The sequence below is a fragment of the Vipera berus genome, assembly GCF_964194415.1.
Source record: "Vipera berus genome assembly, chromosome: 5".
Classification (NCBI taxonomy): domain Eukaryota; kingdom Metazoa; phylum Chordata; class Lepidosauria; order Squamata; family Viperidae; genus Vipera; species Vipera berus.
The window spans coordinates 97,217,116-97,243,586 of NC_138207.1; the positions used below are offsets into that span (position 1 = coordinate 97,217,116).

The 26,471-nt window shown below is 42.8% G+C and overlaps 1 protein-coding gene across 5 annotated transcripts in view; it reads right to left on the bottom strand.

The window, feature by feature from the left end:
• WAPL (WAPL cohesin release factor) overlaps positions 1 to 22,264 on the bottom strand; it is a 57,901-nt gene extending 35,637 nt beyond the window's left edge. For 2 of the 5 annotated variants that reach the window (XM_081329718.1, XM_081329722.1), the window contains exons 1-6: positions 22,012 to 22,239; positions 18,137 to 18,648; positions 10,038 to 11,075; positions 3,563 to 3,631; positions 3,245 to 3,363; positions 1,893 to 1,988 (exon numbers count right to left, since the gene is read on the bottom strand). In XM_081329718.1, the coding sequence (XP_081185844.1) occupies positions 1,893 to 1,988; positions 3,245 to 3,363; positions 3,563 to 3,631; positions 10,038 to 11,075; positions 18,137 to 18,626 (1,812 nt within the window). In that variant the 5' untranslated portion in view covers positions 18,627 to 18,648; positions 22,012 to 22,239. Of the gene's footprint in view, positions 1 to 1,892; positions 1,989 to 3,244; positions 3,364 to 3,562; positions 3,632 to 10,037; positions 11,076 to 18,136; positions 18,649 to 20,404; positions 20,983 to 22,011 lie in introns of those variants that run through there. The other 3 variants (XM_081329720.1, XM_081329719.1, XM_081329721.1) reach the window with 3 other exon arrangements.
• Between the last annotated feature and the right edge of the window lie 4,207 nt (positions 22,265 to 26,471).

Genomic DNA, 26,471 nt, shown 5'->3' on the forward strand with positions numbered 1-26,471 from the left:
ATTTCTGTACTTATTATATGTTTTGTTGTTAGCCGCCCTGAGTCCTTCGGGAGATAGGGCGGGATATAAATCCCATCAATAAATAAATAAATAAATAAATTTAAATTCTTATTTTTGGCCTTCAGCTTCTCTTAAATTGGTGGGGTAAAATTAATGTTTTATTCCAGTATTATTCCACAATTTATTTATGCTTTTGAGATAAGGCTTCCCAATCTTAGCAATTTTATGCTAAGCTGGGGAATTCTGAGAGTTGACGTCCAAGCATCTTAAAATGGCCAAGGCTGGAAAATCCTGCTTTAAGAGATATTCCAGTGTTAATCCCGAGTATAGATTATTTAGGGACGCGGTGGCTCAGTGGGTTAGGACGCTGAGCTTGTCGATCAGAAGGTCGGCAGTTTGGCGGGTTGAATCCCGAGTGCCGCGTAACAGAGTGAGCGCCTGCTACTCGTCCCAGCTTCTGCCAACCTAGCAGTTCGAAAGCACGTAAAAATGCAAGTAGAAAAATAGGGACCACTACGGTGGGAAGGTAACAGCGTTCCGTGCGCCTTTGGCATCTAGTCATGCCGGCCACATGACCACGGAGACGTCCTCGGACAAGCGCTGGCTCTTCGGCTTTGAAACAGAGATGAGCACCGGCCCCTAGAGTCGGAAATGACTAACACGCATGTGCAGGGGAACCTTTACCTTTACCTTATACATTATTTGCTTTGGTTAGACAATTTATTGAAGAATGTTATATAGGAAAAGAGGCCACCAAGGATTTCATTTTGAAGCTGTTGGCTTTATTTACCAGAATTTTCAAAAATATTACCGGGCTCATCTTTGGCCATATTTACCGGTATATAGAATGAAAATTTAATAGAACGTTATCTATTCTCAGCTTCATTGGAAAGTTTTTATTTATCTCTAACAGGGCCTTAGAAAATGTTTTGGTCAATATATAATAAAAAGGTGATTCATTTCTGGGACAAACACATTTAAGCTCCGTTGGGTTGTAGATTGGCTTTTGATATCATAGGTCATAAATATCTTACACTATGGAAAAATTCTTTAAAAAGTGGCAGCAAAATATTCTATTTGAAACTGCGAGAGAAATAAGGAATAGCTTAAATCAGTTACTTGGACGGATGGGCGCTGAGCAGCATTTTTTTTCTGGCTGATAGGCATTACAAAAGGGATGTATATTGATTTGCTTCACATAGTTATGACTTTCAGATTTGGACTGGCACAAACTGGTCTCAAAAAGGAGATATACTTGAAATACATGTTATAACTGGAAGGAACGAGTTTAGTTACTCTCTTTATTCTAAGAGACCAAGAAACGTTATGCTTAAAAAAAAACCTGAAAAGGCTTTTACATTTTCTGTGGGGGAAGGGACTTTTTTAAGAGTAACAAATGCTAATTGACCAGAGAAGTAGTCTTTTTTTTTTTTGTTTCCTATAGGAATTACTTTGTCTTCACTTTTAAAAAAAAAATCGTGCCCTTTCCCAGATTTCCTGCAATTCAGTCAGAGGGTAGTATCCAACATGGATTACCACCCACTTATTCCTTTGGTTTGGGCTAACCTTTCCCTGCTGTTCTATTGAGAATTCTGTTCCAATGCAATCCAGCCAATCGAGAACATATTGAGTGGGTTTGTTTCATTCCAAATCTGAATCAAAGCACGTTTTCTGCTCCACGTGCTTTCCGAATTCCATTATCCCTCTCTTCGTATGGCACAAGTCTGACCGTTTTTAAATTGAGTGTTGTGATGTCAGAAATTCTGTTCCAGAATTTAACCACTAGAGAACTGGCAACCGTTGTTCAGAGTATTTCTTTCTACTGGTGAATGCGCGTGACCTTAACCTTTGAATTTTTTTTAAGAAAGGCGGTATAAAAATACCATACTCACTGGAACGTTGGGATTTTTCAGCACTTGTGGTGCTGGAAGAACCTCAGATTCTGGCTGATTCCAATGTCTAGCATTGTACACAGCCTTTGTTGGTGACTGAAAATTAAAACAGAACATTAATGTCTGAAAGAAACCCAGTTCGTTCTTCAGAAATACCGCATGTTAAAGGTACCAGTTAACAGGAGATTTTATAACAGTTTCTTTTCTCAAAATGTTCCCTCTTAATAAGGGAATACTAAGAAATATTCCCTTAAAATATTTTCTACATTTTAACTTTAAGTTGTAAAGATAATCCTCCAACATCAAAACTGAAATCCCATTTCACTGCTTTAAACTATGAGAATATGTCATTGGTCTTGTAGATTTTAATGAAAAAGGTATTAGAGAGGGGGGATTTTTTTCAAAATGATTCCGAAAGAGTAAATGTTGAAAACAATTTTAACATATATTATACCTTTAAACTTATGTAATAAGCGGTGACACAGTATATGAGAGCCACAATCATTTAGCATTCAAGTCCCTGTATTAATTAAATATGCTTTATAGTTCTCCCAATTGTTAAGAAACTATACAGTATTGGACAGATTAAACAAAACTTCCAAACACCTAGCACAGGGGCGGGGAACCTTGGCTCTTGTATGACTTGTGGACTTCAACTCCCAGAATTCCTGAGTCGGCCATGCCGGCTCAGGAATTCTGGGAGTTGAAGTCCACAAGTCATAAAAGAGCCAAGGTTTCCCACCCCTGACCTAGCATGTCATGTGAACCGGCCCAGGTTGCCACCATCACAGCATCCCACGGTTATGTGATCTGATTTGTGTCCTTCTTTGCCAGCTTCCCACAAACAAAGTCAGAAGTCAGAGTCATGTGAAGTCCTCACTTAACAACAGAAACTGGGAACTGCCAGGACTATCGGCACTAAGCACCACAGATCACCAAAAGACCATGCTTTATGACCACACTGCTTAGTGATAGAATTCTAGTCCCAATTATCATTTTTAAGTAAGGACATTTGCGACCCACTATGAACTGCAGGTAAGAGTTTTTCGTGGTTATTAGCGTATTTTTTAGACATATACGTATACAATTTATTTTTTTAATTTTAATTCCATTTATATCCCGCCCTTCTCCGAAGACTCAGGGCGGCTTACAAGCTTAGCAGTAGCCTTCATTCTATGTATATGCCTGCTTATTAGGGCTTTCACACACACCCCAAGCGGCATTATTACAAAGTCAGCTTATTGCCCCCAACAATCTGGGTCCACAATGCTTAAAAAGATTCAGCTATGTCTGAAAACTACGTTAGAAAAGGCAACTAATTTATGAAGTTGATTTTAACGTTCCTAACTTACCCTCTTTGGTCCACTAAATATTTTCCGTGTATTTTCTTTAGATTTATCGCCTTGTGAGTTGGTAGATTTCTTATTGCTTTCTGGAACACTGGATGAATCTTCTGCGAACTCCATCAGCTCTACAAGAATAAAGGTTATATGGTTAACAAATAACAAATCTCTTTTTTTTTAAAAAAAAAGGAGTCTGTTTCAAAGGTGAAGAGATTAAACACAGACTAAGAGCATCTGCTTGAAAAAGCAGCAGTACTTTTCAGAGGAGGGTACTAAACCAACCAACCAACCAACCAACAAAAAAAAAAAAGTGGCAGCAAAATTTACCTATTTTATCTCCGGGAAAACGTACAGCCACCTTCTTTTGACTTAAAACCACAGTAGCTTCAGGCTCTTCTATATTTTAAAAGAGGAACAGAGGACTCCAAATTACAACTATGGTTGAGTATGTAACATTCCCCACAACGATAACGATAAAAAAAGGGGAGGAAGAGTTGTGAAAATGAGTCAACGTAAAAAGGATCCACTGAGAGAGTGGGGGTGGGAGGAGGGAAGACATGAAATTACAACCAAGGAGGAAATGAGCTACTCCTTCTTGCTGTTATTTTTAAAGAAAGCCGGACACCTTCCTTTTGAAGTAGCAGTGTGTATGGGGAGGCTGAGAGGAACTTGACATTTAAATCAGCCTACTGAGAAATAAAAAGCCTCAAATGCATGCTATAAGTAAAAGGCTAGCTAATCGCCAATGTCCACACCACCAACAGCAGCTCTAGAAAGCAAATTCTCGATTTGTTAATCGTAGGAAAGTGTTTTAATTTAACTTTAGCCAAATGGCGAGTGCAGTTAACATCAGCTTCAGTTTGGCTTCAGGAACATAAAAGCTGAATTCACGAAGGAAAAAAAAACACAAGAGAAGCTGTCACCATATGCATGGCTGTATATACAAGCAGAACTGACAGAGCAGCAGAACTAGCCCCAAAAGCTACTGTATTTATAGAGAAAGGCTCTTTCCACAACCGGTGAAAACATCAGAATATCCAGCGTAACTATCTAGAACTGATTAATCAATAAAACAAGGGGACTTCTATGGAAGCAAAAGGCAATTACAAAATAACAACGTAAAACTTAAAAAATTAACTTTACTCTCAAAACCCCAGTAAAAAAAAACTTCCTAACGAACTGAAAATATGTACTCTCATTCCATATAACACCCATTTTTTATTAGTTACTAGCGTGTTTTCCCCGAAAGTAAGGCCTACCCCGAAAATAAGCCCTAGCTTGATTTTTGGGGGTGGGCCTAATATAAACCCTACCCCCCCCCCGCAAAGAAGCCCTAATTTGGGGGCGAGGCACACACCTAAAAATCAAGCTAGGGCAGGGGTGGGGGTGTGCAGCTGCCCCGCACGCCCCGTACCCACTTCCCTGGCAGCCAGGCCTCTCCTTGCCGGCCCACTTCTTCTGAAGCGTCTTCTGCAGCCAGGCCTGCATTTCTGTCACAGGCCTTTCCAGAAGGCCTCTGCAGCCGAGAACCGAGCTATGGACTGAAAACATAGCTCAGTTCTGTAAGGCCTCTGCAGCCGAGAACCGAGCTATGGATTCAATCCATAGCTCAGTTCTGTAAGGCCTCTGCAGCCGAGAACCGAGCTATGGATTCAATCCATAGCTCAGTTCTGTAAGGCCTCTGCAGCCGAGAACCGAGCTATGGATTCAATACTTAGCTCAGTTCTGTAAGGCCTCTGCAGCCGAGAACCGAGCTATGGATTCAATACTTAGCTCAGTTCTGTAAGGCCTCTGCAGCCGAGAACCGAGCTATGGATTGAATACATAGCTCAGTTCTGTAAGGCCTCTGCAGCCGAGAACCGAGCTATGGATTGAATACATAGCTCAGTTCTGTAAGGCCTCTGCAGCCGAGAACCGAGCTATGGATTGAATACATAGCTCAGTTCTGTAAGGCCTCTGCAGCCGAGAACCGAGCTATGGATTCAATACATAGCTCAGTTCTGTAAGGCCTCTGCAGCCGAGAACCGAGCTATGGATTCAATACTTAGCTCAGTTCTGTAAGGCCTCTGCAGCCGAGAACCGAGCTATGGATTCAATACTTAGCTCAGTTCTGTAAGGCCTCTGCAGCCGAGAACCGAGCTATGGATTGAATACATAGCTCAGTTCTGTAAGGCCTCTGCAGCCGAGAACCGAGCTATGGATTGAATACATAGCTCAGTTCTGTAAGGCCTCTGCAGCCGAGAACCGAGCTATGGATTGAATACATAGCTCAGTTCTGTAAGGCCTCTGCAGCCGAGAACCGAGCTATGGATTCAATACATAGCTCAGTTCTGTAAGGCCTCTGCAGCCGAGAACCAAGCTATGGATTGAATACATAGCTCGGTACTCAGCTACATAGGCTTTCCGGAAAGGCCTGACTATGAAATGCAGGCTGGAATGTAACTGCAGAATGAAACTGCTCCTTTGGCCCCAGAAGAAGTGGACCTGCTGGGTGGGGCTGTCGGTGCCAGAGGTGAATAAGACATTCCCCAAAATATGACCTATATGACCTGGTGCCTCTTTTGGAGGCAAAAAAAAAAAGAGACCCAGTCTTATTTTCAGGGAAACACGGTTCATAGGGAGGGGTTTAACTGCAACCCCCCTTCAAATATAGATAAGGACTTGAATCAGTGGTCACAAAGATGCATTGATAAGTATTTTTCACTTCCCAATCGAAAATGACTCTACTTTTAACATTTAACGCATTCATACTTTTGATTCTACAACTTTTTGAAAGGTGTGTGCTTCTTCCCAGTAACCTGCCTCTTAATAAAACTTCCATCCTTTTCCAAAACCCCACTTTGCACGCAGGGAATTTGAAACAGGAGCTGTGTGTTTGCTAAAACGTTTTAACTTGAAAACAGCCTTACCAAGATAGGATCACAGGGCTGGGATTTGATCTGAGTTCACCCCACACAGTACCCTCCAGCCATGAATTCAGAAAGAGTGTTTTGAAATGGAAGGACAAATATCATTTACAGGCAAACCCTTCCATCTGGAGGTTTTAAGATTTAAGAGGGTTATGTCTCTTTAAAAGTAGAAATTATGATACACATGTGCAAGTATAGCTACTTCTGTCGGTATAATCACTGACATTTCATAACCAATAAATTAAATTAGTCAAGAGAGGATGACCACTAGAATGTTATGCTAGTTACTAGACACTGTTCAAAACTTTATAATTATATTTATACTTAATGCACGGATCCCTTACTAACAGTCCCTTCCCTGTAACTAAAGAAAAAGGCCACCACTTACACAAAGACGTATTTTATAAACTGTTTGTAATGCGAAAGTGCTATTAAGTTGAACAGCAAAGCAGTATTTGTTTTTAAAGCATGTCCTGTATTTAATAATAGAGAAGGCAAACCAAGAAGGCAATTTGGATGACTGTTAGGAGGAAAAAAATATCCAACTATAACAGCAATTTGACAGTGGCACCAAGAGCCAGATATTGTACTAGATTCTTCTTCACTGGATATGTTCAAACGGATGCTGGACATTAAAAAAAAAGATGTAATATGCATTAAGAAGCAAAGTGGGGAACAAAACATATAGGGGAGGAGATGGAAGCGAACAAACACCAAAAGAGAACACATGTAATACAAATTAAACGATATAAATTAAAGCGATAAATGAACAGAGGAGATTATTACAAGTAACAAGCATCATCGGTCTCTGGAAGGGGAAATACGTAACCAAACTACTCAAATTGCTCAAACCTAATTCAAAGCCATCACATTTCCAACAATTAGCAATGGCCAGGATTTTTTTCCACCTTTTCTCCTCTCCCAACATTAACGAGGGGTTAAGCTGAAAGACTGCAAAAGAACAAGTCTGTTTTTCCAAGATGAAGTAAACTGGTTCATGAGGAGAGACTGAATTTGTTTCAACCCATAGTTCAGAAGACTAATTTTCCCATGGCCTACTAAGAAAGCCTCACTTGGCTCCAGCCAAAAAGGTCTGCTCAGCATAGAACAAAAACACATGGAATCAATAGTTCTGAGTACTGCAGAGAAATACAGTCTTAGCTCCAAATTATTGATTATACTCCAACCAGCTTATGGACACAGATGGCTGTTTTTTTGTCTTGGCGTTATCAAAGGATGAAAGACTGAAAGCAGATTCCTAAATATTTGCAAACCTCAAGCAAGATACCGCTGATTTCCCAAATAGAGCAGCAGTTGGTATGATAGGGAATAAGTCTACCTTCACTTAGTGGAATTATAGTAATAATAATAATAATAAAAAAGTTGGAAGGGACCTTGGAGGTCATCTAGTCCAACCCCCTGCTCAGCCAGGAAACCCTATCCCATTTCAGACAAATGGCTGTCCAGTCTCTTCTTAAAAACTTTGTGTTGGAGCATTCACCGCTTCTGGAGGCAGGTTGTTCCACTGGTTAATTGTTCTAACTGTCAGGAAGTTTCTCCTTAGTTCCAGGTTGCTTCTCTCCTTGATGAGTTTCCATCCGTTGCTTCTTGTCCTGCCTTCAGCTGCTTTGGAGAATAGCTTGGCTCCCTCTTCTTTGGGGCAGCCCCTGAGATATTGGAAGGCTGCTATCATGTCCCCCCCTCGTCCTTCTCTTTATTAAACGAGACATACCCAATTCCAGCAGCCGTTCCTTATATGTTTTAGCCTCCAGTCCCCTAATCATTTTGTTGCTCTTCTCTGTACTCTTTCTAGAGTCTCAACATCTTTTTACATCGTGGTGACCAAAACTGGATGCAGTATTCCAAGTGTAGGCCTTACCAAGGCCTTGTAAAGCGGTATTAACACTTCACGTGATCTCGATTCTATCCCTCTGTTAATGCAGCCTAGAACTGTGTTGGCTTTTTTGGCAGCTGCAGCACACTGCTGGCTCATATTGAAGTGATTGTCCACTAGGACTCCGAGATCCCTCTCACAGTTGCTACTATTGAGCAAGGTACCCCCTATACTATACCTGTGCATTTGGTATACATTTGCCTAAATGTAGAACCTTACTTTTTTTCACCATTGAATTTCATTTTGTTAGATAGCGCCCAGTGTTCTGTCCAGATCCTCCTTTATCTTAAGTCAATTAAGTTGCGTACCAGCTGAGGAATTCTGGGAGTTGAATATCTTTACTTTGCTAAGTTTGAAAAACACTAGTTCAAATGAATATCTCCATTTCTATTACTGCATAGTACTTCCTTCCAAAGTTCAGTAGCAGTTTAATGACAATACTAACTCAGCTATTCTATAGTCATTTGAACGGTAAGCTCTCACAGCCAACCCTCCTCTATCTGCAGTGAAAAACAAACCACTTTCTAATGGAACTTTGTGTTGTAATTATTGGTTTTTACGATTGCCTTTTTAAATGTACACTGCCCAGGGTCTCAAATCATTATGAATATGACGTATAAAGTAAATAAAATTTATGAACTGGCAACGGAAGCTAAACACAATTTCCATTGAAGAAATCCAACCAATCTCAATAGCATGAGATCATAAAACATTATTTATTTTGGCACATTACCAAGAGCTAGCTATCTGACTGCAATTGGATTCTTTCTCGATCTTTTTAAGCGAATTTAGAGACCCAATTAAGTATCAGGGGAGTTTCTTTTGAAATATACGCAAAGAAGGGATGTTATCATTGTAATAAGAGAATTCTGTCATTTAAGAAAAATATTTATTTTTAACCGAAGAATTTCTTTACTGCCTAGTTGAAATGTAAATCTCTCCCTACTTTGCGATTAAATTATTTCTATCGTGGCTAAATCATTATCTAATCTTATCTTATCTTAAAAAATTAACCAGTCTATTATTGACACAGTTCAACCATTTTTACTTAGTTTCACTTCCTTCGTAAGTTGATGGAAGGTTGTTTTTTTTTTGTAGATTGTGCATCTTTTCAGTAAATGAAATAAATTTACAACATGTACTTCTAATTATTTCACAAGCAATTCACTGTATCACTTTAACAAATGTCCACAAATAAAGACTCTGGAATCAAATGTATGTTACCTGCTATTGTTTAGACCCAATAATTACCTTTATAAAGTTTCAAGTTACTTCTCTCTATCAAACATTAAGCTATATAAAAATGCAGGATAGATAAGCAAGACTTTGTTAGAAAGTCTTCAGGTTGTCTTGGTTTTCCATTACCTGAATCACTTCAACACTTACATTGAATCCAAGGATGCATTCAGTTTACTATTCCTTTTTCGTTATACTTTTGTGTTGGAAGAGTTCTAAAATAACATAATTCTGCACATTCAAAATTAGTGTCATTCTGTACTTTTAACATTAGGCATGTTAGGATGGAAAAGTCTCTCTAAGGATCCAGATATTCAGTTTTTCTACAAAGTTTGTTTTCCAGAGGTGGATAAACACAGGCAGATGAGAATTTGCTCATCTATTTTTTTAAGGCCTCTTGATATAGCAAAGTCTCGATGTTATTGATTAGGATGTATAATGAGTCAGATTAGTGTCAAGAAGCAGAGACTTTAAAAAAATAAATAAATTAGTCTACTGGACCATGGGAGCAAATGTCACCCAACAAGGTTGACTCTGCTAAAGTAGATTAGATTTATATTATAATTTAACACAGTGTTCAGACTCTCAATTTAATGAGGAAAATTCAGTTCATCTGTCTTCGGCGGTAACTTACTTCTCCTCTGGTTTTTCATCAAAAGACACAGATCAAAATTGGCGGCTTATTCTCTTTAGCGAGTCAGTTCCCTCTACCCGAGGGAGCAAACCACGTCTGTTAAAAACATCCACGGAGATGCTGACTTACCTGAATTGGAACTTGACTGGCTATCCTGAGAGTAGCTCTCATTTCCATCCGAAGTGGAATGCTGCGAAGAAGCGGCGGCCGTGGTTTTGCTTCTTTTCTTACTGGCTTTCCGCTCCAACAGTCGTTCTTCGTCGTCGTCCTCGCTTTCGCTTAAGTCATCGAAACCAAAGTATTTAATTTTGTAATTGGAGCTCCCCGAGGTTCTGGACCCACCTTCGCCACCCCCGCCTTCGTCGTTGTCGTCGAAGCCAAAAAACTCCAACTTGACGTCTTTCTTGGATTTGGTATTGCTCGGTCGGAATCGGGTGGTGGACTTGGCCGTGGCAAGGTCGGCTTTTTTCCTCAGGCGGCCCGCTTCCCCCAGGTCGGTGGGCGTGGCCGTGGCGAATTCATCCATGCGGTCCATGGTGTCTTGTATGGTGACGTTGCAAACCGATAAGCAGGATGGGTGAAGAACAGTATAGTCTCTAGTCCTTCCTGTGCCTTTAAAACTGGTCCCACTACTTAAAGCAACCTTCCTGACTGGATTCGCACCATCTGCGTTTGAATCACTGTTTGCTTTGGCGAGAGGTTGAAGAGTGCCATCCAGCAGCTTATCAAAGTTTGACATTCCCTGCAATTTTGTTTTATTTGATCTACAGTATGTCCGACAATTACTCGGCCTGAGAACAGTTTGCATCAGTTCTTCATTAATGGCTTCCTTTGGGCTCTCCATTTCTTCCTTGACGAGCTCTTCGTCCTTGTTTTTTATCTCCGAAAGTGCCTCGTCGTCAAATCCCAGGATATATTCTCCTCTTTGGGCATCCTCGTTCTCGTCTTCCCAATCATATAAGCCAGTTATTAGTGATCCTTTAGCGTGGGATACGTCTGAGGGAGAGTCTCGGTTGGCAAGATGGCAATCCCAAGAGTCATGTGATTCCTTGATTTCAATGTTGTATCCAGAAATTTCTGCTATTTGAGCGTTAACGCTATTGTCTTCGGCATTCTTGTAGAGGAAATGGCTGTTCTCGTTGTCCTCGGGATAATTCAGCTCGATATCTGGAAAATAAAAACCAGTGAAAGGAATATATATATATATATATATATATATATATATACACTCGATCCTACCAATTGAAATGAGTTCAATAGCATTTTTGTCAACCAATTCCAAAAAGCAGATGTTTTCAGTAAATAACGTCTTCCCTAGTTTGGCAAGTTTGACTTCAACGCTAAGCATCTTGGTTAGAGCGTTTTCTGTACACCAGATACTGAGTGAAGGACACCGTCACATCGAGGAAGACAAACACACTTCGGCCCAAGCAAGAGGGAAATTTCAGGGAAAATACCTCAATGAAATGATATTTTCTGAATGAGAGCCAGCAAGGGTTCATGTTGCATTGGGAACAGAGGCCAGTCAATCACCCACTCTAAGCTCAGCCTAACCCACAGGATAGTGTTTGTGGGAGACTGCGACACTGCTCTTAGATATCACTACTCTGCCGATATCTCAGGGGCTGCCCCAAAGAAGAGGGGGTCAAGCTATTCTCCAAAGCACCTGAGGGCAGGAGAAGAAGCAACGGATGGAAACTAACCAAGGAGAGAAGCAACCTAGAACTAAGGAGAAACTTCCTGACAGTGAGTGCAATCATTCAGAGGAACAACCCGCCTCCAGAAGTTGTGGGTGCTTCCACACTGGAGGCTTTTCAGAAGAAAATACCATTTGTCCAGAATGGTATAGGGTCTTCTACTTGAGCAGGGGGTGGATTAAAAGACCACCAAGGTCCTTTCCAACTCTGGTATTCTGTTATATTAAGTGCATATCCAAATAAAAGTACTGCTATTAGCGAAGTACATTTGTCAGCCATTTTAGATCGGACTGAAAGCCACACAGGTCGTCTGACTGTAATTGATCCCGGATTTACGGTCGTTAAGTTAGGGTGGTTGTTAAGCAGGTCACCATGGGACTGTGACCAATTTTACAACCTGAGCGAGTGGCCCAAGTCACCCAGCCAGCTTTCATGTCTAAGGGGGCACTAGAATTCACATCTCCTGGTTTCTAGTCGGATGCCTTAACCACTAGACCCAACTGGTTATCATATATTGTGATATATTGGAATCTTAAGAGCTATTTTATCCCTTTGCTTATTTCTAAGATTAATTATAGCATAAGTATAGCTTATATAAGTATAGCTATATACTTATACTTATAGCTTATATAAGGTAAAGGTAAAGGTTCCCCCGCACATGCGTGCTAGTCGTTTCCGACTCTAGGGGCCGGTGCTCATCTCCGTTTCAAAGCCGAAGAGCCAGCGCTTGTCCGAGGACGTCTCCGTCGTCATGTGGCTGGCATGACTAGACGCCAAAGGCGCACGGAACGCTGTTACCTTCCCACCGGGGTGGTCCCTATTTTTCTACTTGCAGTTTTTACGTGCTTTCGAACTGCTAGGTTGGCAGAAGCTGGGACGAGCAGCTTTCAGGGTGATGCACCATAAAACCACAAATTAATTAAGCGAGATGACACATTAAGAAATAGTTAGAACCACAAGGGGGGGAAGGGGGGGAGACTATTGAATGAGCAGAAATATCATCTATTCATATACGTACCGCTGAGCGTGTCATTTCTTGAGAGCCAATAGCAGCAGACATTTTTTTTCTTCCTTTCCACAAGGTTTCCCTTTGAATGATAGGGAAACTAAGGATGCTACGTGAGTCATTTCAAGAGTGGGTAAAACCTGAAGCAACCTGAAGCTAAATATTAGCTCTGAAATCATTTGCAAATTAGAATTCCTATTCCATTCAAACAAGGAGGGAAATACAGAATCGTGAATGAAGCAAGCACACGTAATTTATATATTGCTGCATCTTATTTCTCCAAAAAAACAAAAAAAAATCTTAGGGCTGCAAAGGGCCTCTGTGGCTTTGCGGTGCTCGGGGAGTATGTACAGTCTGTTGTGTTTGCCAGCAACTAGTCAGCAAAACCATCTTTTCCTGACATTATTGCTATCATCACAGAAGGCCTCCACAGGATGTCGGAAAAAGAGGCAGCTGCTTTAAAGTGTTACAAAGAGGCACTGTGTGTATGCCAGAGCTCCTAAATACAAAATGCTGCACATCCCTATTTAACACTGCATCTCTTGCACCCTTTCCGATTATATGTAGGTTTTGGAGGGAAAAAAAAGCTCGACTATTTAATGATTTGTTGAAAGGATCACTTAAAAGCAGTTAGCAGAAAAACGCTACATATTGTAACTCTATATTTAAAGCAAGATGACTACCCTAAAACCTTTTTAAAGCCCTTTTGAAACGCATCCCATTTATCAATACGATTAATATGACCTCAATATGATTAATGATTGATGTGACCTCAATGGAGCCTGCTCATAAATGGATACATCTAAACTAATGGACTTGCCTAAAGTTTATTCTATTTCAAATGTCCACATCATCAGATCTTCTCGTTAACGGCACTCATGAGAGGTAGTTTAATTTGCAGTTCTTAAAGAGCTTGAGCCAAACATCCCTTACAGAATCTGCATGTTCTGAAAAGGGACAAAGATAAGCCTTGACTGGTCCCCTTACGGGCTTAACTTGGTATGCCCATTTATATCAAATAAAATAAAAATAAAAATATCGTTTCACTTCAGAGGACCCAAGCTTTACAATAATGTAAGGTTGGGAATCCTGAATCAAAGAGTATGATAAATCTAATCTTGGCTTCCATTGCTATAGAAGTCAATCTTAAAGAATGCACAAGCAGAACTCTGGGCCACTGGTGGCACATTCAGAGTCAGGTTACCCTTTTGTGCTTTTTCTCCAATTTCACTTATTCTTTCTGAGACACAGCGACCTGAACTGCATAACGTATTATTATAGAGGTCAACAAAATGGCAGCTGTGTTTTTATTTCCAGTTCCTTTTTAAAAAAACAACAACAAGAACAGCAGCCACAGAATGGAACAATATTTTCATTTAAGTTGTCCGCTATCGCTCTGAATTAGTCTTTTCCTGGCGGTGAACCGCTACCAATGCTGACCCCATCAGCAAATACATCTAGTTTGGACCGGCCTTCGACCCAACTGTTATGACTTCCTATTTGCTTATACTGTGTTTCCCCGAAAACACGACCTAGCCATAAAATAAGACCTAGCTTATTTTGGGGGGTGGGGGTGGGTTCTGGCTAATATAAGCCCTACACCAAAAAACAGAGGGGGGGGGTTCCCACAAGAAGTTGTAATTGATTGACCTTTTCTTCTGCCACAAACTTCTTGTTTCTCTGCACATGGCATCAGATCGTGAAGGAGACACAGCACAGGGCTGGCAGTCGGGTATGGAAAGGCATGGGTGCCCGTCCGCATCACCATCTTTCCTCCCCGAGCCTCCAGTGCTCCACCTGCCACTTTGTTTGGCCTGGCTGCCCCCCACCCCTTCCCGCCGACACCCAGAGCGGCCAGCGTGGGGCTCCAGGGGCTGGCCTGGCACAGGAAGGGCACACGGCTTCCCTGCCCAGGTACCATACCTGGTCTGCCACCTCGCTCTCGCCGCTGTGTTGCTTCTCCACTCCATGCGCAGGCCTTGCCCCAACCCCTGCGTGCTCGTGGCCTATGGGTACCAGCAAAAATTTAAGCCCTCCCCAAAAGTAAATCCTAGTGCTTACTTCAGAGCCCGAAAGAAAGTAAGACCGGGTCTTTCTTTCGCAGAAACACAGTTTCATTCATTCATTCATTCATTCATTCATATATACATACATACATTCCATTTCTATAGCCACCCATCTCAGTCGATGACTCTGGGTGGCTTGCAATTCAAAAAACATGTTACAGTTAAAATACTAGAAATGTTTTACAATACTAGAGCTGCATTCGCCATTGTAATCTCAATTTCCCCAAGTCTGAAATTCTTGCTAAAGTTCTTAATTCCATTTTTTGGGGGGGTGGGAGGGAAGAGACTGGGGATGAGGAGGGGAAAGGGGCTTAATTACAGTAAATCATTCGATATCATTTGCAAACTTGGTTACTTCTCTTCTCATTTATAACTCCAGATCACTTAATGAGAAGTTATAAATGTTGGGCCCAGTTTCCTAACGTTTGTCTTGATTCACCTCCGTTTTGGAAGACACTTAAAGGCAATTTCGGCATTACAACTAACTTATTTACGGCAGCGTGATGTTGTACTGATAGACTAATGTTTGTATCAGAAGAGAAACATTAAGTAAACACCTCCCCCAACTATAACTCAAGACAACCCGCACCAAAGTACTACTATCAAAAAAGACAGAAGGTGCAAAAGTCATTGTGATGCTTTCGAACATTAGATATCTCCAGACAGAGCAGAAAACCTGAACTTTATGGGGGGAAAAATAAGAGAAGTATCTGCCATGGATAGATAAAATGATATATCTGGCAACAGTGGCCATCAATATAGGACAGTACTGCAAATTATAACAGCTGCCTTAAATATGCACGATAGCAGAATTTGCACACCGCCCTAAACCACAGTTTAGTGCAACTCAGATAAGCCACAAATCTCCTATTGTCCATTTTCTTCCAGTACTTTTTGCTTCTTCCTTTTCTGATTAAATTACAGATCGTTATTTTGTTAGATGTTAGCTATGGTTAATCTTAAAGGCTTTAATAATTAATTGTTCAACATGTTTGGATTAACCAGCTAAATAACTGTATTCTTAATGTGTTAATCGTTTGATCAGTACAGACACTGACCATAATTTGAGCTTTTCATCTCCCAGCCACACAGAAGAGAGAGGCAGCCAAGTATTAAGTTCACTGTGGCTCATTTGGGTGACAATAAACTATGGTCTAATATGACAAGACAGGTACATGCAATCTGATGCTCAAGCAAAATGCCTTTAACTCTCACAAAAAGTGCGGAAGGTAAAAGAAAATAGCAATAAATAAAAAAATAAAAAATTAGCACTCCAACGGCACTGGGTCTACTAGCTGAAGTGCAATTTGATGAGGACACAATTTTGTTTTAAATGACTCAAGTTTCTAGAACCTAGAAAGAAACCAAAACAATTTCTTCACTTGCAGTTATGAAATACCAAACCTGAACTTTGCTTAATTTTATAAATATAGGTATATGTTACTATAATTTGACTATATATGCAGGCACATGTCTAGTGAATGAAGAGTTGTTATTTTACTAAGGATTTTAGGAATCCAGATGACTATTACTCTGTGGGATTTCATCTGAGTAAGTAAACACCATATGTTTTTCTTTCAATTCTTGAGCAGGTGGATTTCACTAATGAATAGTATTATTACCCTATGATTTTCACTCGAAGCTTGAGTTCTATTAAAACCTTCAATTTTGCATCCTTTTTTTAAGGCTCAGTATTTCCAGAAACCAACACACACACAAATATGTGTGTCTGTGTGTGTATATACATACACACACACACACACACAAACATATACACAGATTCACAGAGTTCTACAATAACATTTCATATGTAATTTAAAACAGTTGGACTTTATAGCAAGAGAACAAAACATGCCTCTCTTTTTTTCTACTTATTCCTGCATTAACTTACTTTTATTCACAGGTGATATTTACATGTTTTAGCACTTGTTACGTTCCTATTCTACCGCATGGGTAGAAATGTACCCACTTTCAAAACGGAGCAGAAGGCCATTACAATTACATTTCTATTCTTCCAGTAGGCCCAGTTCTTTTAAGACAACACCTTCACTTAACACACTACTTAAACAGAGATAGTAAGTAACTGAATTTTAACTATTCCAAAACTGAAAAGTTGAAAGCCATTTAGTGGTAATCAGGTACACCCTACAGTTTTACAAAGATTGCTTAAGGTTACCAAAAAGCTTTGGATTTGCTGAAAATGTTATATACCGTAAATATCAATAAAGGGAGTTTTTTAGCCTATGAATGCCATGAGGTTTGATGAGTGTATTTGTAGATGCAAACTGCCCCAGTAAACAGAATAGGAAGTGGAATAAAGCATTATAGAACAGATAGCACCTCTGGTAACTTCCTGAAATGAATTACCCCAATCATCGTTTCCGTTTAGTGATCCAAATAGGACTATAGCAATATTACTGTTGCAAAGAAATCACCCCTGTATGCAAATCATTGTAAGTGATGTTTCCAAAAACAGGCCCTCTGCTCTTGAGATTATAGAAGATTTTAATGGCTGGGATTAGCAAACTGTCTGGGAAAAGAATAACAATGGATAGCTAAAGTACCATTTAGAGCTACTGTGGCTACTATTGTTCCGTATGTATTATCCTACTTAAAGAAATCTTTCTTTAGATTTTTTTTTAAATGCCCATTTCAGACCAATGAACCTGCAATGTTCCTCTATACAAACTAATACAACAGACTGTGTATAAGTATAACAAATCTTGTTGTTCCAGGAAGTAAAAAATAAATAAATGTCAGAGTTGCCTATAAGTTGTTTCTCATTCAGACCCTGCCAATCCAGCTATTTTGGTAGCTTTCTCGTTCCTCCTTCTCACCAGAAGCCAGCTTGGCGTCATCCAGAGGAGAAACAGAACGCTCTGGCCTTCCCTAGAATATTTTGTTCCCAGAGTACTTTTGTACATCCCTTCATTAAGGAGTTGTGTTCTTTAGTATCATATTAAGACCATACATTTTAACTGACAGATCCAAGTTCAGTACCGGAAGCGTATTTTAAACAATACAAGATGTTTCACGTTGGAAGGTTTTGCTGATTCTGTAATACTGCTACGATAGGGAATACATTTGTGTTGAACATGTGGCCTCTTATATGTTTTTTTTTTAATTCGTATTCACTTACTTCAGGATTAAAGGGATTCTGATGTTGATGCTTTTTTTTTTTTACAATTTTACATTTTGGTTGTTTAGAAAAACAGATTAGGCAGACTTAATTTGCCAAACGTTGCAAAGATTCTCATCTCCTTATAGTAAACTTCAGAATAGGAGACGTGTCCAAAACTGCCTTCTTCCCCCACCACCCATTGCCAAGCAAGCGCCAACTGGAGTAACTCAAATCACAAAACTAGCATTTGCCAAAGACAACGACTGACTGGCTAGCTAGCTTGCCACACCGGCTTAACGGTCGTCAACTTTGTCCACAACTACACTACGCAAACATACCTGAAGCTAGAGGGTTAGCGCTTCTGAAGTCTTCTGCCATGTTTCTGGCCGAATTCTTCTCTTTCAAGTCGTGCGTGGCATTATCAAAAGACACACCTTTGCTGGACAAGGCGTCTTCACCAACCGAGGGAGGAAATCTGCTATTAGACTCGAGAACAGAAGAGAAATCTCCAGGCTGAGAAACTTCAACCGACTCCATCTGAGCGGAGCCTTTCGCTTGGGAAATATTCTTGGAAGAAACTGGCAAAGATTCTTCATCGCTGTCAAATCCAAAGGGATCTTCTATTGCTTCCTCTTCTACTTTGGGTTTCTTAGGGATCTCAGAGATATCTGGCTTAATGTTGGGCCTTTTCTGGCCTAGCTTGGCCATAAAGGTAGTTTCTCCCCATTTCGTGCTAAGAGTGGTCCGTTTGTTGGAAAAAACTTCGTCAAATTTTGAATTGCCATTACCCCCTTTCCTGCTATATGTCTTCCCAAATCTGGATGTCATTTTGACGCCTGTTTCATATTCTCTGTGGAAAGAAAGAAAAAAAATGGCTTTAAAATACAACTTTGACTTTATTGAAAGGAACTTTCGCATATTTCGCACTTTTAAAACGGTGAACAAAAACCCCTGGCGTTTTGAATGGAGCTGCATGAAAAGAAATCGCTCCAGAGGTGATGAAACCGCCCAAAATGATGGCACGGTGGGTTCTTTACACGTTGCCTGCACAAATAGAAAATGCCAAGAGTTGTTTTGAAGACGTTTGCTTTCCCCCCAAACTGTATGGCATGTGATAGGAAAATATTGCCAATGGTTTTGTCAACGTAAAACCATTTTATCTATGGTTGAAAACTGTAACCACTCCCTATGTATAAATCAATATTGCAAGAGGAAGAGGAGGAAACAGCTGAAGATGAAGGAACTGCTCCATATTTAATGTCTTACAGGTACAAGTTTTTTAGAGTGAATAAAAGCCAATGCCACCTGTCAAATTTCATCAACCCTGATACAAAGATTAAAAAAAAACACATGTCCTCCCTGCCCCCAAACACTGTGGATGTTAATAAGGAATTTGAGTGACTTACATAAAATAAATGACTTCTTCATCCAGCATATTTTCACAGATAAAAATGGGACAACTGTTTAAGGCTAGGCTTATAACATCTTCACCTGATCCTGGAGGGCCATTCTCATGTCCTCATAAACTAGCCTCCCTAATGAATTAATTCGGCCCATATAGCTAATGTATACTTCAACTTGTAATGTGATCCCAGAGAAGTTTGCTAAGTGGTAAACAAATCTTGTGAATACAGCCTGTATTTTTTAATACATTATCGCACAAAAACACTCCAAGTCATCTCCAAAGTATTGTCTAGACCAGGGGGTCCCAACTGGGGTGGGGGGGTGCTCGCACCCCCTGGGGGTGTGTGACAATATTCCAGGGGGTGCAAAAACTTGAGTTTTCAAAATTATAGTGTATATGCATAATTTGTTGCCGTTATTTTGAACTTTTGCAAGGGGTGTGAGAATATATCTGAAGCGTTCTAGGCGTGCAGGGTATAGAAAAGGTTGGGAACCGCTGGTCTAGACAATACAGTTATGACTGATTATTGCCAGACTACAAAGAGAATTACACTTTTTTCACCGGTCTCAACTTAAAAAATTGTCTATGTATAAATACAACCCATCCTAAGTATACCCTGAGACTGGTATTTGTCTAAAGAGCAGAAACGTTAACAAGCTTCACCTAAAAGCATATTTAGATGCTTGAATGTTAACTAGAGTATTTACATTACAGAAGATCCAGTCAGACCACTGACTTTCTACCTGAAAACACACCTACACTACTTGTTCATGGTACAGCTTTTCTGAACCAAATACTCCAGATGCATTAAAATATATTGAAGTTTTCTAGATATTAAGGCAGTGGAAATGCAGTGATCTGGAGATGCTTTGTACAAAACAAAAGTGCTAACAGAACTGCCAGGTCTCAGGTAATCTGTACTTGTATAAGGAACTAACTCTGGCATAAAGGAACACTGGTGGCATTCATCAAAGTATTTTAGTAATGGCTGACAAATGGTTTTTCTCGCCAAGGAAGTCTACTGTGGGGAGACAAGTTCAAGTGTAGTATTACTGGGAAGAGAAAAAAAACCCAAGAGTGAATCAGAAACTGCTGTTGCAGCCAAGGAATCTATGCACTTCACATGAGCTATAAAATGTTGATTAACAACTGGTATTTACATATCGAAACTAAAAAGCGGGGACAGCTCTGACTCTTTTACCTTTTCCTTCTTCCCAATACGCTCCGATCATACAATCCGGTCCTGTCCCCGATTGAGATCCAGTCTGCAACTCCAGCGGCTTTTTCTTCACCGCATCTAATTCCCTCCGATCCAATCCCGCCCGACTCGAGATCCAGTTGACCTAGTCCCTTCTTCCCCGAAAGATCTGATCACACAATCCGATCCAGTCCCCGACCGAGATCCGGTCTGCAACTCTAACTAACCCTTCGTTATATCCAATTCTATCATCCCCACCCTCCCAGTTTTACGCTGGCAGGAACGATTTCAAGAAACCCATGATCTTTACCAGGGCAAAAATTTCAGACTTAGCATGAAGGGAAAGGGGGAGGAGAGGAGGAGGAGGGAGAGACAGAGAACACCTTATTATCTTCTTTTTCTCTCCCTACAATTATGTCTAATTAGGCTAGGAAGTTTCACGCTCCCAAGGGAGCTCAGCCGGAGCCTCAAATTAGACAGGACTTGTCTGAAATGACTCCCTTACCCACCATTGGGAGAAGCCGGGAGTGAGTGAGTGAGTAAGTGAGTGAGTTCGTTCCTTCCTTCCTTCCCTCCCTCCCTCCCTCCTTCCCTCCCTCCCCTACCTACCTACGTTAGTTCTTTCCTTCCTTCCTTCCCTCCTTCCCCTACCTACCTACCTACGTGAGTTAATTAGTTCGTTCCTTCCTTCCTTCCTTCCTTCCCTCCCCTACCTACCTACCTACCTACGTGAGTTAGTTCTTTCCATCCTTCCTTCCTTCCCTCCTTCCCCTACCTACCTACGTGAGTTATAGTTCCTTCCTTCCTTCCCTCCCCTACCTACCTACGTTAGTTAGTTAGTTCCTTCCTTCCTTCCCTCCCTCCCTTCCCTACCTACCTACCTACCTACGTGAGTTCGTTCGTTCTTTCTTTCCTTCCTTCCTTCCTTCCCTCCCCTACCTACCTACCTACTGTTTTCCTTTGCCAAGGATATCCTCAGCCACCACCACAACGCTGCCAAGAAAGTTGTCTACACAAAGTGTGGGATGACTCCAGAATTAAGCTGGCCAGATCCAAGCCAGGCCAGCCACATCCGGGATCCCTTCCCCGCCTTTCTCTCTCTCTCTCTCTCTCTCTCTCTCTCTCTTTCTCTCTTTCTCTCTCTCTCTCTCTTTCTTTTTGGAGGGGTGGGACAGAGAAAGAGAAGGCTAAATGGGGGCCTCCAAAGGCCCCCCCCACACCCCCCCCCTTTTTCTCAGCTGCCCTCCATCCGCCCCGCCCCCTCAGGAACAGGGCCCAGAGCAAGGGCGGCCCCTTCGTTCCCCATCCAGACCTGGAGAGAGAACCACGAAGTTGTGTTTGTGTGGGGGGTGGGGGCAAGAGAGGGGGGGAAAAAAAGGTCATTGCGGAGAGGAGACCACCAGGAAATGCCCGCTGATCCGGGCCACCCCCACCCGGCCATTTCCGCCCCCGGCGCCTGCCTGGCTTTCCGCCAAAAGACGCGCGCCTTCCGCCTCCATCCCCGGGCCGAGAAGCGGCGTCGTCCAGTCCCGGGCATGAGGCGGTTCCGATCAGCCCGGAGGAAGCCGGCGAGGCCGAGGCCTGAGCGGGGCCTTTGCCGCTTTGCTTACCTCAGGAGGCCCGGGAGGAGCGGCGGGCAGCCGCTCAGCCGCCTCAGCCGCCGCCGGAGCCGAGCGAGCCTCCGCGGCCGGCCTAGGGCGGGAGGACGCGGCGGCGCCGCCTCCGCCGCCCCCTGCGCCGCCGCTTCCTGCGCGCCGGGGGGAAGAAGACGACGACGACTACGATGGCGGCGGCGCTGCTGCTGCTGCGAGCAGGGCCTTGGACCATCGCGCCGCCATTTGCCCTCGCGGCTTCCGTCACGGAGCGCCGCCCCCTCCCGGGCCCGGACGCCGGCCAATCCGCGCGGGCTTTACTCAACCCGCCCGCCGCGCCTGCGCCACGCCGCGCGACGGGGCGCGGCCCGGCCCCCAGCGCGCATGCCCGCCCCGAGGGCTGCTAGGAATTGTAGGCGGAGGGTAGCGCCTGTGCTGACTCAGCTCCTGGGAAAGCTGAGCTAGCCGGGTTTCCTTCCGTCCCCACGCTTGGATTCACAGTTCGGGGCGGGTGGTCTGATTGGTGGAGTTCTGGGGTTTGTTTGTTTGTTGGTGTTTTTTTTTGGAAGCAAGTTTTGGCTTCCGGGAGCAGCCCCTCCCCCCCCCGCCAGCAGGATTTCCTCGTGGTGTCCCATCCGAGCAAGAATAACCAAGCCCAAGCCCTCTTTCAGACGTTTTCCAGCCCCTCAAAAAAAAGTCTTACCAGGATGGCGGTCATAATTGCTAGCAAGTGCTAGCAAGTCATCAAGGACCCAGATTGTTGGGGGCAATTAAGCTGACTTTGTAATAATGCCGCTGGGGGGGGGGGTGTGTGAAAGCCCTAACAAGCAGGCACATACATAGAATGAAGGCTACTGCTAAGCTTGGAAGCTGCCCTGAGTCTTCGGAGAAGGGCGGGATATAAATGGAATTAAAATAATAATAATAATAAAAAAATAATGCTGCTTGGGGGGGGGGTGTGAAAGCCCTAACAAGCAGGCATATACATAGAATGAAGGCTACTGCTAAGCTTGTAAGCCGCCCTGAGTCTTCGGAGAAGGGCGGGATATAAATGGAATTAAAATAATAATAATAATAAAAAATAATGCTGCTTGGGGTGTGTGTGAAAGCCCTAAAAAGCAGGCATATACATAGAATGAAGGCTACTGCTAAGTTTGTAAGCCGCCCTGAGTCTTCGGAGAAGGGCGGGATATAAATGGAATTAAAATAATAATAATAATAAAAAATAATGCTGCTTGGGGTGTGTGTGAAAGCCCTAATAAGCAGGCATATACATAGAATGAAGGCTACTGCTAAGCTTGTAAGCCGCCCTGAGTCTTCGGAGAAGGGCGGGATATAAATGGAATTTAAAAAAAAAATAATAAAAAAAAATAATGCCGCTTGGGGGGGGAAGCCGAAAGCCCTAATAAGCAGGCAAATACATAGAATGAAGCTTATGGCTAAGCAGGTTGATTTGTGCTTTAGGTTGTAAGCCCCCCCCCCCCCGAGTCTTCGGAGAAGGGCAGGATATAAACGGGATTAAAAATAAATAAAAATAAATAAATTTACCTGGCAGCTCGTGTCGCTTTAAACTATTAATAAGTTTTTTAAAAGATGAATAGCTTAAAAACAATGGTTACTTGGGGAAAAAAGGTAAAAGAGTAACGAGGCGTCTGGGGTGCCCCCAAAGCTCCTACCGACGGATTTGCGCATCAGGTTTGGTTGCCGGCGTGCCAAATCATTGTTTGCAAATAAATTTAATAAGCAAATTGTTTGGATCAAGGCTGGCATCGGGGAAAACACAGCGCTGCCTTAATTGATTATTTATCTCAGGAAAGAAAAGAGGGGAAGGGGAGCGGAGGGCAGAAGAGCAGAGGAGACTGCTGGGTTTTGGGGGGTTTTTTTACACAGAACACTTGCATGTATTCCGAAGACAGACTTAGCAAGTCTGGGGTATTCTTCAGCTCCTTGAAGACTTGGGGTGATTTGCTTTGATGATAATATTGGAGGAGAGATGGTTAATCTATGGGAAACAAAAATTAGGTATCTGGATGTATCTTCTAACTAACGTTCGAGGCATAAGCTTTTATAAGCTCACAAAAACTTAATGCCTTTTTAATAAAATGTGTGGGGGGGGAGACTTTTTTTAAAGTCTTTTTTTTCTGAAATGGTATAGGGTTTCCTGCCTTAGCAGGGGGTTGGACTAGATGACCTCCAAGGTGCCTTCCAACTTATTATTATTATTATTATTATTATTATTATTATTATTATTATTATTATTATTATTATTATTATTATTATTAAGATAAAAGCCCCTTGCTTGCTGCAGGCTTACTTCCACCTCCAGATTGTTGCCTCAGAGATGGGTACAGATCAAGATGGTATCTGGACCTCTCGAAGGACAGCGGTTTCTAGTTCCTTTAGTGTTAGGTTGACCACCTTCAGTCTTGACCAATGTCTCCCAGTGATTAATCAAACTTTTCAGGGAAGTTTTTTTTTTTAATCCCATTTATATCCCGCCCTTCTCCGAAGACTCAGGGCGGCTTACAATCTAAAGCAAAAATCAATGTGCTTAGCAATAGCCTTCATTCTATGTATATGCCTGCTTATTAGGGCTTTCGCCCCCCCCTGCGGCATTTTTTACAAAGTCAGCTTAATTGCCCCCAACAATCTGGGTCCTCATTTTACCTACCTCGGAAGGATGGAAGGCTGAGTCAACCTTGAGCCTGGTGGGACTCGAACCTGCAGGCAGCTGGTGTTACTTAAGGAGGCATTAGCCCACTGCTCCACCGAGGCTCTGCATGTGGTCCCATAACTCCCAACACCCCTGAAGGACGGTGACTTCAGTCCGTCTTTTGACTTGACATTTTCTGACAGAGCAATCAATCTATGGAACAGCTTGCCTTAGGACACGGGTCGGCAACCCGCGGCTCCGGAGCCGCAGGCGGCTCTTTGAGCCGTCTCCTGCGGCTCCCAGCCGCCCGGTGCGCACGCACCTCTTTGAACGGGCAGTGGTGCGCGCGCACCTCTCCAAATGGAGAGTGGCACCGCCCGTTCCGAGAGGTGCGCGCACACCTCTCCAAGCTGCCGCCATCCCGTCCAGAGACCTTCCGCGTTCACGGCAGCTGTGCAAATGGGATGGCGGCGGTTTGGAAAGTGCGCACGCACTCGCCAAACCGCCGGCATCCCGTCCGGAGACCTGCCGCGTTCGTCAAACATTGACGAACACGGCAGCTGTGCAAACGGGATGGCGGCGGTTTGGAGAGTGCGCGCGCACCTCTCCCAAGCCACCGCCGTCCGGAGACCTGCCGACGTTTGGGGAGGTTTGGGGAGGTGCGCACGCACCTCTTGGAATGGTTGGCGGCCCCGCTTGTTGCGAAAGCTGCCGCGGCCCGTCTGCAAAGCTGCCGCTTTCGGCAGCTTTGCAGACGGGCCGTCGCCGTCGCGCAACCAGGAACCGGTTCCATCACACATAAAAAAAAGGGCAACCGCGCGCATCCGTGCATGAGCAAGAAATCTTTTTTACGCATGCACGTGCATGGATGCACGCACGCGGCTCCCACTTTTTTTTATGTGTGATGGAACCGGTTCCCAGTGGCTCTTTTCCTTTTTCAGGTTGCCGACCCCTGCCTTAGGAAGTTGTGGGTGCTTCATCACTGGAACTTGCAAGAAGAGATTGGACAGCCATCTGTCCAGGATGGTGTAGGCGAGTCTCCTGCTTGAGCAGGGGGTTGGACTGGATGACCTCCAAGGGCCCTTCCAATTCTTTTACTCTGTATCTGTATCTCTGTCTTGTTCTATCTGTCTATCTATTCAGCTATCTGTCTCCTAGTTTGCTCGGGCCCTCTGGCTGGCAAGGAGCCAGAGTCCAATTCAGATCCAGGACTTGTGAAGTTCGTTGTGAACACCTTTCACCTGTGGTTTTGGAATAGATTTGGTCTTAATAAATAATGAAACGCAGGTTTAACTAAAGCAGCCCTACCAAAGAGCCACTCCCACCAAGATTGACAGGGCAAGCCACTGGAATATAAATTGAGAATAAACCCCACTCCCTACTAGCACTGATGATATTACCTAGTTGGGTCATGAAAACCACCAAGCTCAGAGAGCACCAAGAACCCTTCACAAGGGTTGACTTGTTTCCCGGTGCACTATAACCACTGTGGGAAGTCAGCTACCCAGAGAAGGAAATAGTAAAAGGGCAGGAAAAATATATTTCCAACTATTGAATGAACCTTTATTGTCAAAGTACAACCATGTATACATTGAGATTAGCTGAGCCTCCCTTCGTGCTCCCACCCCCCCAACTCACAGTGACAACAAACCCGCCATCTTGTTACGCCGTGTGAACTAATTGCACAACACACCGGCCTCGCAAGTCAATTCTGCATAAAGTTTATAAAAATTATTTCCCGCTCGAAAGCCTAACAGCCCATGGATAAAAGCTGTTTTTCAGCCTGTTGGTGCGGCTGGCTCTACTCCTATATCTCTTACCCGAT